Source organism: Nycticebus coucang, chromosome X (assembly GCF_027406575.1).
Source record: "Nycticebus coucang isolate mNycCou1 chromosome X, mNycCou1.pri, whole genome shotgun sequence".
NCBI lineage: Eukaryota > Metazoa > Chordata > Mammalia > Primates > Lorisidae > Nycticebus > Nycticebus coucang.
Window position 1 is genome coordinate 111,772,259 of NC_069804.1, and position 12,442 is coordinate 111,784,700.

The following is a 12,442-nucleotide window of genomic DNA, read 5'->3' on the forward strand; positions in this document are numbered from 1 at the left end:
TGAACAAGATCCTTTTGCATTTTTCTCTTTGCTTGTTAGTCTTGCTGTGCTCATAAATCCATGATAGAAAGCCCCCTCCCCTGAGACTTTCCACTTCCTTTTTTGGCTTTCACTGTTGCAGAGGCTTCTATATTCACAACATGTGGCCCATACAGTTCTCAGGATATAAGCAAGCCCGATTGAAGATCGAATCTGTAGCTCTTGCTCTCCTTTATGGTTTACACTGCATCCACTAAACAGATGCCTATGTGACACTTCAACTATTTAAGTGTAGGATAGAGTTTAGGTTTAGTCTAAGTTTAATAAGCCTTCCCCATACTGAACTTCCTAATATTACTCCTTACCTCCCCTTTTCTGTTTTTTTCAACCCACATGACCACCATAAGACAGATAGTCAGAACTAGAAGGAAGTGAAATGCTCACTCAATTAGCAGAGCATCTTTCTCAATGCAGTTATCATAGACGAGCCATGTTTAATGGAATTGGTGCTACTATGCATTCTTTGTGAGGTACAGACTAAAAGAAACTATATTAGATTGGGAAAATAGAAAAGCAAACATTCTCAGCTCAGGCCACTCTGATTTCTTGGTTCAGCCTCCTTTTCCACTTCAAATTCCTTTCTCTGGGACATAGTATCCTTCCTTCTACCCTGGACTCCAACCCGAATGATTGCGTTACAGGGTCCTTTTAAGAGCTGACAAGAGAAAGTAACTCACCTGGAAGGGATAAGGAAACCTTTCAATGATTGAAATCTGCTCCATTTCACTGGACTCCTCACCCCTTCTCTGTAATATAGTAAGAAAGCATGGTTATTGCTTGATGTACTGCTCTTTTCTAGATTTCCTTAGGTGTGAGTCTTTTACTGTGGCTTCAGAAGTTTCTCCTGCACAGACAATGCCAATACTTAGTGATTATTTCCTATAGCCTATTCGGGACACATAGCCCTTGAGCCCAGCATGTACTCACTGAAGAATGCCTCAGGCACTTCAAATCATTGGGAAAAGAAAGGTTTCTCCATAATTGATGCTGGGACAAACATTTAGCCACTAATATTGGGAGGAGGAGAGGAGTTAGGGAGCTATTTCACAACATACATCAAAGTAAATTCCAGATGGATTCAAGAGCTTAATATAAAAAATGAAACTATGAATGAGAACAAATATAAGTGACCATTTATATAGTCTTATGAATGGCAAGGCCTTTCAAATATAAATGGTAAAGGTTAGAACTGTTAAGAGAAAGGTCAGAGACTGCAGAAGCAAAGGGAAACAAACACATTTCGTTCTGGGACCTTCTTACTCACTGGGATTCCAGAAACTTGGAGTGAAAGCCAACCCCAATTTAGGTTCCATAGCTGCAGAGAAGAATATCATGAGAGAAAAACCAGGAATGCAAATGGAGATGGTGACACTTCAAAGTAAAAGTATCCAAAGTCCTCAGAATGTAAAGGAGAAAAAAGAAACCCAGGGACCAAAAAGGTTCTCAGGCCAATTAGTTACATCTCTGAGTGATCACAACATCCAGACTTTCCTGGAAGAATGGGAATTCCTTGAATATGAAGTACTCTTTAGGAGGAGAAAGAAGAATCAAAAGCTGGCAAAAGCAATTGTCCAGCATCTCAAGAAGAGGGGCATAAAGAAAAGCTGGCAATAGTGTTTCCAGATGATGATAAATTTACAAGATTTGTACTGGACTATTCACGAGGCCAACCGGAAACCAAGGAGTCACCTCTTGCCATGTCCTTATAGAGAGGCCTTACACAGGATCTTGGGATATAATTGGGAGCACAATCACTTCTCAGATCCTCCCTGTGCAGAAAGAGCCAACCTTCCACCTACCCAGTACAAGGTTCAGGCCAGTGGCATCCCTGTACCCCTTCAGGAGCTGCTGTGCTTTCCCCCACCTGTGATTTTCATGCAGAATCCTCAGGTCCCTGAATGGAACCCCTGGGCCATAAGCCCTCCATGATCAGCTCCATGCCTGTTTCCTACCTTTTCCATGGCTGTCCTCCGACCTCAGCAGCAGTGGTATTGTAGATCTCAAACTTAAAGAAATTTTGAGCCTGAACCCTGATTGTACATGAGAGACACAAATGTTGCATTCTACATACTTATAACTCCTTCTCTCCCCCAAACCCAGTGAAATGAAAATAAAATATGAGATTGAAAAAGAAGAAAAGAAAAAAAAAGGTGAATTAATTTGATGACATAGATTTAAAAACCCTGTATGGCAAAAAAAAAAAAAAAAAAAAAAAGATAAACTGGGAAAATATTTTCAACATATATTACAGTTGAAGGATTAATATTCCTTTTCTTTCTGTCTTTCTTTTTTTTTTTTTTTTGAGACAAGGTCTCAAGCTGTTGCTCTGGGTAGAGTACCATGGCATTGCAGCTCACGGCAACCTCAAACTCTTTGGCTTAAGCGATTCTCTTGCCTCAACCTCCCAAGTAGCTGAGACTACAGGTGCCCACCACAATGCCCGGCTATTTTTTTTCTGTTGTTGCAGTTGTCATTGTTCTTTAGCATGCCCAGGCTGGGTTAAAACCCGTTAGCCTCTGTGTATATGGCCGGCACCCTACGCACTGACCTACAAGTGCCACCTATTAATATTCTTATATCAAGATCTCTTTAAAAGTACTAGGAATAAAATAAGTATGTCAATAGAAAAGTGGGCCACACCTGTAATCTTAGAACTCTAGGAGGCCAAAGTAGGTGGATTGCTTGAGCTTAGGAGTTCAAGACCAGCCTGAGCAAGAGTGAGACCCCATCACTACCAAAAATAGAAAAACTAGCCAGGCATGGTAGTGCATGCATATTGTTCCAGCCACTTGGGAGGCTAAGGCAGGAGGATCCCTTGAGCCCAAAAGTTTGAGGTTGCTGTGAGGTATGATGATGCCTGCCATGGCACTGTACCCAGGGTAACAGGGTGAGACTCTGTCAAAAAAAAAAAAAAAAAAGAAAAGAAAGAAAGAAAAAGAAAAGTGGGCCTGGCTTGGCACCTGTGGCTCAAGCAGCTAAGGTGCCAGCCACATACATCTGAGCTGGCGGGTTCAAATCCAGCCTGGGCCCATCAAACAACAATGACGGCTGCAACCAAAAAAAAAAAAAAAATAGCTGGGCATTGTGGTGGGTGCCTGTAGTCCCAGCTACTTGGGAGGCAGAGGCAGGAGAATCACTTGAGCCCAGGAGTTGGAGGTTTCTGTGAGCTGTGATGCCATAGCACTCTCCCCAGGGTGACAGCTTGAGGCCCTGTCTCAAAAAAAAACAGAAAGAAAGAAAAGAAAAGAAAAGTGGGCCCAAACATTAACAGGTAATTCACAAATGAAAAAATATAAAATGGGGTGGCACCTGTGGCTCAAAGGAGTAGGGCACCAGCCCCATATGCCGGAGGTGGAGGGTTCAAGCCCAGCCCTGGCCAAAAACTGCAAAATAAATAAATAAATAGATAAATAAAAATAAATAAATATATTTAAAATGAAAAAAAAGAAAAAGTATAAATGAATGGTAGACTAAACTTACAACAAAAAACAATTGCAAAATAAATCATCAATGAAATGGTATTTTTCCTGGCTGTCAAAATTAACCAATAACTGATAATATTTAAAATATCCAATGTTAGAAGAAATGTACAGAGATAGATACTCTCATTTATAGCTTTTAGGAGTATATAAAATTAAAATTCTACTTCTGGAAAATAAAATACAATAACCCAACTGCACAGATTTCATAAAAACAAAAACAAAATTTTACTTCTAAGAATTTCTTATAAGGAAAAGCATAAGAAAGTACAGAAAGATGTGTGCAAGCTTGTTCCTTTCAACATGGTTTATACTATCAAGTAATTGGAAATAAACTAAATATGTAGTAATAGGAGATGAATTAAATAAATTATAAGACATTCATGATAGGGAATGCCATGCAGTCATAAAAATCATGTTATTAAGGAGTATCTATTGTCATGGGGAAAAGTTTTCCATATATTGTCAAACTGAAAAAGTAGGCTACAAAGCAAGATATGGAGTATGATTCTATATTTTATTTATTTATTTTTGTAGAGACAGAGTCTCACTTTACCGCCCTCGGTAGAGTGCCATGATATCACAGGACTCACAGCAACCTCCAGCTCTTGGGCTTCTACGATTCTCCTGCCTCAGCCTCCCGAGCAGCTGGGACTACAGGCGCCCGCCACAACGCCTGGCATTTTTTGGTTGCAGTTCAGCCGGGGCTGGGTTTGAACCCGCCACCCTCGGTATATAGGGCCAGCGCCCTACTCACTGAGCCACAGGCGCCACCCTGATTCTATATTTTAAATATACAGGGTGGTCGGGCGGCTCCTGTGGCTCAAAGGGGTGGGGCACTGGCCCCATATGCCGGAAGTGGCGGGTTCAAACCCAGCCCCAGCCAAAACTGCAGAAAAAAACCCAAAATATATACAGAGTGGACATAAAGTTTGTATGCAATTTACTATGTTAAACTATTTTAAATTGCACACAAACTTTATGTCCATCCTGTATAATATATATGTGTGTGTGTGTATCTGTTCCTAGAGGAAAAAAAATCTGTAAGTCTATATACACCATGATGTTAATAGTTGTTTTAGTTTAATAACGGGATTATTCATCATTTTATCTTCTTTTTGTGCTTTTAAAATATATGTAATATTGTTTCTGTAATAAATATGCATTACTCTTATAATCAGGAAAATACCAAGAAATAATATTAAAAAAAAAAATAGGGTGGAGCCTGTGGCTCAAGGAGTAGGGCGCCAGTCCCATATGCCGGAGGTGGCGGGTTCATACCTAGCCCCGGCCAAAAACCACCAAAAAAAAAAAAAAATCAATTGAGGCTCGGTGCCTGTGGCTCAAGTGACTAAAGTGCCAGCTACATACACCTGAGCTGGCGGGTTCGAATCCAGCCTGGGCCCACCAAACAACAATGATGGCTTCAACCAAAAAAAAAAAAAATCAACTGAATGGAGAAGCATGAATCCTATGCACTCAATTTTGATATGGGGACAATTAATGACATGGTGGGGGTGGGGGAAGGGGAAAGCAGAGAGAGAAAGAAGGAGGGAGGGGTGGGGAGAGGAAGAGCAGAGAGAGGGAAGGAGGGAGGGGGGTGGGGTCTTGGTGTGTGCCACACCTTTTGGGGACAAGACACGATTGTAAGAGGGACTTTACCTAACAAATGCAATCAGTGTAACCTGGTTTCTTGTACCCTCAATGAATCCCCAGCAATAAATTAAAAAAAAAAAAAATCAACTGAAATGTCAGTAGGTTTTATGCCTTGGAGAGGCTCTGGAAGGGAAGAGGAGAATAAACACTGAGATATTAAATAATTTCACGTGACTCAGAGCTCTAGGATTCTGGCATTCAGACTTATTCAAGCCTCTAAATCTGATTCTGGTAACTGAGGAAGTGAAAGCAATCATCTCTGACCAGTTTGAAAACTTGATATAGCATCAGTTTTTTTTTTTTTTTTTGGAGACAGAGTCTCACTCTGTTGCCCTTGGTAGAGTGCTGTGGCGTCATAGCTCACAGCAACTTCCAGCTCTTGGTCTTAGGCAATTCTCTTGCCTCAGCTTCCCGAGTAGCTGGGACTAGAGGTGCCCACCACAACGCCCAGCTATTTTTTTGTTGCAGTTTGGCCACAGGTGGTTTTGAACCTGCCACCCTCCGTATATGGGGCCGGTGCCCTACTCACTGAGCCACAGGTGCTGCCCAATATAGCATCATTTTAAGATTGGTGTTAACAAATTTTTCAGATTAAGTGAGATGTTCTACATAAGAGGAAAGAGGTTGAGATTATAAACCAATATGTGATCAAATGAAGAATTTTATAAGGGAGCTTGACTGTATTCCACCTTGCACAGCATCACCACTCTATTTATAGAGAATTTAACTGTTCCAAATATCTTAAAATCTGCTAATCTGCTACTCCCTCTCTGACACTGGACTTTTCTTACCGGAATCTGTCTTTCAGGGGGAGGATTTTTTTCAGGAACCACTGTTTCAACACAGGTAATCTTCTCCACGTCTATTGAACCCTTCTTACTGCCTTTTCTCTGACAATAAGGAAGAAAATGGAAGAATATTGAGTGATTAAGCAATTAAGTGACTAGATTTTGTTATCTTATCATTCAGCGTAGTGAGGTGGCACCCACACTCTGTATCAAGACCTGTCATTTTTGGGGAAAAAGAACCCTTCCAGATCTATAAATCTAACCTTCTTTGACAACCGAATGGAGGGCACTCTCAGGTTTTATTCTCAACAGTCATCTAATGAGTGCCCACCAATTGCAAGATTCCATAATAAGATTGTCCCTGTGGCTTCCTTAGCACCTTTGAATTTTTGCCTCAACAGTGTTGTAGCACGTTCTAGGCTAGGAAATATTTTTCTGAGTTTGAATGTACTTACAAGTTCATTTCATCTCCCTCCTCCTACCAAAGTTTTCTTTCTTCCTTCCTTCCTTTCTTTTCTTTCTTCCTCCCTCCCTCCCTCCCTCCTTCCTTCCTTCCTTCCTTCCTTTTTTTTGAGACAGAGTTTTACTTTGTCACCTTCAATAGAGTGCCATGGCATCATAACTCACAGCAACCTCAAACTTTTGGACTCAAGGGATTCTCTTGCCTCAGCTTCCCAAGTAGCTGGGACTACAGGCGCCATTTACAATGCCTGGCTATTTTTAGAGATGGAGTCTCTCGCTCTGGCTCAGGCTGGTCTGGAACTCCTGAGCTCAAGCAATCCACCTGCCTTCACCTCCCAGAGTGCTGGGATTACAGGCATGAGCCACCACATCTAAGGGAAGATCTAAGGCTGAGAACTTGAAATCTTGAAACTCAGGTTTCACAGTGGAGAAACTTACCCCACGATCAAAGTCATACTCATAGTAGGAAAGTTTGTTCATAGTCAAAAGAAAAAGGCGCTTCTTGAAATTTAGAGGTGATGTTTTCTTTTTCTGCTGAGATCGTTTCAGAAAGATGCTCTCCAGTATCACCGTAGCCATAGCTTCTTTCAGGAGCTCACTGTGTGCTGTTGATAATGAAAATTCTTGAGGCCTCAGCAAGTTAATCCTCATCCTACCTCAACCTAGCTACCAGTTTTAAATGGAATGAAAATGTGCAGAGCTGACAAAGAAACTTCTTCCTACCTTGACACCCTCCTTCCACAATCCCCAGGTCTGTCAATTTTCAGATATATCCATTGATGCACACTGAATTGTTCTACATTGTGAGTTCATGTAAACAAGGTTCTTGTATACGGCAGTGGAAAGCTCTAGATGTCAAATGACACACACCTGTGTGGTTGGTAATGTGTAGAGGCAGCTTTATATTCTTCACCCTTCGATTATACACATAGCATCTGTGGATAGCAAAGGCCTCTTCACAGCTATTGGCCTTGATATCCCCAGAAGGGATAATGCAGGTGCTAGAACTCCACTGAGGCAGATATCAGCCTTTCAGTTCCCAGTTTCCCAGACAGTGAATGTAATTTTTCAAATATTGTCCCACTGGGTCTGTAACCAAGGGGTCTAATAAGGCTATGGAGGCTGCACCTGCAGTTATGGACACACACTAACTGCCACCCAACTAACTGATTTTGCCCATCACCCACTGACTGAGCTACAAAGGATAGAAGCTTCATTCTAAAGTTGAGAACACAATTTTTAGGGATGGAGACAGTAGTTGTGTGTTTTTTTTTAATTATTTATTTATTTTTTATTTATTTTTATTGAATCATAACTGTATACATTGATATGATCATGGGGCATCATTGTGTTTTGACCCTTTTCCCAACTGTATGACTGCTATAGATGCCAGTCTTTTCATTTATGAAAAGTAACTTATTTAGCCTCCCCAAACTTACAGTACTCCAGAAGGATTCATTTTAGGCAACTGAAATACAGAAAGGCAAAGAAAGTCCCAACAAATCACCACTGGCTTCTTTATTTACACTAGACAATAATTCATATCAGTCATTCATCTACAGTTTATATACAATCTTATATTATTACTAATTCCAAACTTTCTTTTTTAATTTCATTATTATTATTATTACTATTTTGAGACAGAGTTTTACTTTGTCACCCTCGGTAGAGTGTCATGGCGTCTTAGCTCACAGCAACCTCAAACTCTTGGGCTCAAGGGATTCTCTTGCCTCAGCCTACTGAGTAGCTGGTACTACAGGCACCCACTGCAATGCCTGGCTATTTTTATAGACCAGGTCTCTCTCTTGTTCAGGCTGGTCTCAAACACCTGAGCTTAAGCAATCCACCTACCTCGACCTCCCAGAGTGCTAGGATTACAGGCATAAGCCACTGTGCCTGCAAATTCCAAACTTTCTTTTGAAAGGTAATGTGAAAATAAGCCAGGCATAGTGGCATGTGCCTATAGTCCCAGATATTCAGAAGGCTGAAGTGGGAATATCACTTGAGCCTAGGAATTCACGACCAGCCTGGGCAACATAGTGAGACCCATCTCTCTCTCTCTCTCTCTCTCTCTCTCTCTCTCTCTCACACACACACACACACACACAATGAAAACAAACAACCAATACTCTCATAAAAATGGAGCATGGTGGCTCATGCCTGTAATCCTAGCACTCTAGGAGGCTAAGGAGGATGGTTTTCTTGAGCTCAGGAGTTCGAGACCAGCCTGAGCAAGAGAGAGACCTTATCTCTAAAAATAGCTGGGCATTGTGGCTGGTGCCTATAGTCCCAACTACTTGCAAGGTTGAGGTAAGAGGATCACTTGAGTCTAGGAGTTTCAGGTTGATGTGAGCTATGACACCACAGCACTCTACCCAGGATGACAGAGTGAAACTCTGTCTAAAAAAAAAAAAAAAAGGAGACTCTGGGCGGCGCCTGTGGCTCAGTGAGCAGGGCGCCAGCCCCATATACCGAGGGTGGCGGGTTCAAACCCAGCCCCGGCCAAACTGCAACAAAAAAAATAGCCGGGCGTTGTGGCAGGCGCCTGTAGTCCCAGCTACTCGGGAGGCTGAGGCAGGATAATCGCCTAAGCCCAGGAGTTGGAGGTTGCTGTGAGCTGTGTGATGCCACGGCACTCTACCGAGGGCAATAAAGTGAAACTCTGTCTCTACAAAAAAAAAGAGGCTCAGTGCCTGTAGCTCAAGCAGCTAAGGCACCAGACACATACATCAGAGCTGGCAGGTTCAAATCCAGCCCCGGCCTGCCAAACGGTAATGACAAGTACAACCAAAAAATGGCCAGGCACTGTGGTGGGTGTCTGTAGTCCCAGATACTTGGGACGCTAAGGCAAGAGAATTGCTTAAACCCAGGAGTTGGAGGTTGCTGTAAGCCATGACACCATGGCACTCTACTCAGGGGCGATGGCTTGAGGCTCTGTCTCAAAAAAAAAGAGCACTAAGAAACTAATGAAAAATCACCCACCCTCTCCTCAGCTTTTGTTAGAGGCAGAGTTTTTTCCTACAGGGTGGTAAGATTTGTTTTCTTAAACCAAACTCCTTATGCTTTGGGTGGCAGAATAAATAGCAGGGGCGCTTTGTTTGTTTTTTACTTTTCAAGCACAGATTATTGCTCACACTAGGAAAGCAAGGGAGTGGTTTTTATCAAAGCCTGGGGACTATCTACACTGTTATTTTGCTCTTTCCTGTGGTATAGAAAGTTCTATTATCATACTGGGGAAACAAAAAAAATGATTAAAGGAACACCAGAGATGCTCAGAATAATCACTTTGCCATCATAGTCTGGTGCCAGATTAGTTCAATATCTTGTAAATGATCTTTTGAGAAATATTGGGCAAAAGTGCAAACCTTTCTCCATACCCTGCCACACAGCTCTCTTCCCTGACTTCCTGGTTTAAATAGTCTCTCGGGGAAATGACAAACTGATGAGTGTTTACAGCCACTTAGTCCCTTTGTAACATTCATTTTCAGCTCAAACTCCAAAGAGATTCCTTTTAATGTTACAATTGTTCATTTACCTAGAAGTAGTGGCAACCAAGTAAAAGTACTCAGTTCTCAGAAACTGCCAACTCCTTGAGATCCCTGTAATAATACAACGTTTGTTCTCGTAGTAAATTACAATTAAGTACCTCCTTCTCACAAAGACAAATTACAGAAAACAAAATAAAACTCTGATAAAACTGAATAGCATTACCAATAAATGGGATCAGAAGCATCCCAACAAACCGCGTTCAGTTGTGCTTCCTTTAGCTGAGTAAAGCACACCAGGTACTACCTTTAGTTTTTTTGTGGGCTCTTGGTAGATACATTCTCTGCTCAGACCCAGCAGCTGCTTTAATCTTGGCCTCTGCTCTTATTTCCTATAAGACAAGCCTTTCTAGAAGCTATGTCTGTTTTTTTTTTATGAACTAGTTTTATTTTATTTGCATTTAACGTGATTATACACATTCAGGTGTCTAACAAGATCTGCACTGTTACATTAAAAATACAGTACAATAACATTCAACATGAGGTACTTCATATTTATATGTTTTTCCTTCATAAATAATGCTATAAGCTACTAAACCCAAGCACACTGGCACACAGGGAGCCAGTGTCTTCAATCGGCTGAGCTTATTTAAACACCTTAAAAAAGAAAAATGACAGTTCAGTGCAATTATGTAGAAATCAGACCATTTACTTAAATGCTATTTTAAGATATGCTTAAAGAATGTTACCTTAGAACTGCTAGCCTAGGTCCCCTTTATCCCCAGTATGAACAACAACAAAGACTGCCAGACACATTGGGAGAAGCGTGTTCTGTTTAGTAAAGTTGTGTTTATATACTAGAACTGCCTGCCTCGTTAGAACAATGGTTTCTTGCTGTAAAAGCTACAAAATTCAAAATTACAAAAATAAAGCAAGCACATTAGCCTTCATTCCACTTTGCTAAAAAAGCAGAAGGGAGAATAGGGCTTTAAATATAAAAATGCTTATTCTAAATACAACGTTCAGGTACCAGCCAATCGGATGGTGGATGTATTTTTTTTTTTAAGTAATAGTAATAAACATAAAATTAACTTCTTCCATACCCAGTGTACAAAATCTCACATGGCTCTCACCAGCAGTTCCCGAGTCACATGGAGGTGGTTAGCTAACAGGAGCACCTACGGTGAGTGTGAGTGAACGAACAAGCTCCCCCCCCAAGGCTCTCACACTCACCACAACAATCTCATAGGATAAAATAAGCACTAAATGATGTCTTTTCTCCTCTGGCTTAAAAACGTGTGCCTTCTGATCAGGTCTACCAATTTGCATGGTATTTATTCATTACTAATTGTTTAGATGTAACTTTAAGACAAATCCTTCATAGAAGCATATATATATATTTTTTTTTTACTTGAAAATGTACCTTTATTTTATCGATGCTTTGCCAAACTACTACTTAACTCCTTAGAAATAATCATTAGACAATTCTGGAAAGTTGTTCTGGGAGTACTTATCTCATCTGTAATCACCAGTAACAGCTTCTGATCATCTACGCTGACAGACGTAGGTAATGGCAAAAGCGATCGAAACATTTCCCCTAATCCAGTGTTTTCCTCCCTCAGGGAAGCCAGCTGAAGGCAGCATGCCCGCAACTACGGGGGAAGTGACCCAGAAAGACAGTGAATAGGTAGGGCAGTCACTCAACGGGCCTTGCTGAAGCCAGCAGGAGGACCATTACCGTCCCACCTCTCACTAGCCAGGCAGGGAGGAGACAATTCCTGAGTTGGCAAACGCACTTGCACATGCACAGTTGTGCACGTGCACACACACCCCACGACTAACCCCTGGCTCCAGACAAGTGAGTTTCGGGCTTGCAGAGCAGGAGAAGGAGGCGGCCAGGGACCACACTCTGGGTGGCGAGGGAAGCCATCTGAGGATCACACTGAGCAGGAACGCTGCCCAGAAACACATGGATACTTGAACTGGAAGTGAAAGACACTGGACACTGCCAGGGTCACAGGCACTAAACCAACGTAAGCCATCACTGAAAGAGAACTTTGTAATGAGCTTGTCCTTCCTCTGTGTACATCATCCATGGACAAGAACTGGATGGGATGCTGATGCAGTGAGTGTTAGGTATAATGAAATGTGTCTCTCCAGATCATTTCTTAAAAACTCTGCAGGCAGGTTGGCACTTAATGATGGCCAGAGGTCAGATTCTAGCAGTCCAGGAACAGGACAGAATTACAATTGATGAAGAAAAGAATATATGGTCAAAGTAGATCAGATAAAGTATGTTTCAGACAAAAAAAAAAAAGAACAAAAGTATCTTATCACATTAACATATAATGCTACAAAACTAATTGTTACTCCATTCATATAAAGAATGTTTGGTCCTTTTTTAAGGGGGAATCAGGGAATAGAATTCTATATAGTACGACTTATAAAAAACAAGCTAACAGTAGGGATAAAAGGCTAAGTAGAATCTGGCTTTTTCAAACTATGTATTTTAACGCGAAACAAACTATTTGTA

At 41.4% G+C, this 12,442-nt stretch overlaps 1 protein-coding gene across 1 annotated transcript in view; it reads right to left on the bottom strand.

Moving 5' to 3' along the window:
* BTK (Bruton tyrosine kinase) overlaps positions 1-12,442 on the bottom strand; it is a 55,182-nt gene that overhangs the window by 29,138 nt on the left and 13,602 nt on the right. Inside the window, exons 2-4 of the mRNA XM_053580170.1 lie at positions 6,863-7,029; positions 5,966-6,064; positions 717-785 (exon numbers count right to left, since the gene is read on the bottom strand). Coding sequence (XP_053436145.1) covers positions 717-785; positions 5,966-6,064; positions 6,863-7,003 — 309 coding nt within the window. The 5' untranslated portion in view covers positions 7,004-7,029. The remainder of the gene's footprint in view (positions 1-716; positions 786-5,965; positions 6,065-6,862; positions 7,030-12,442) is intronic.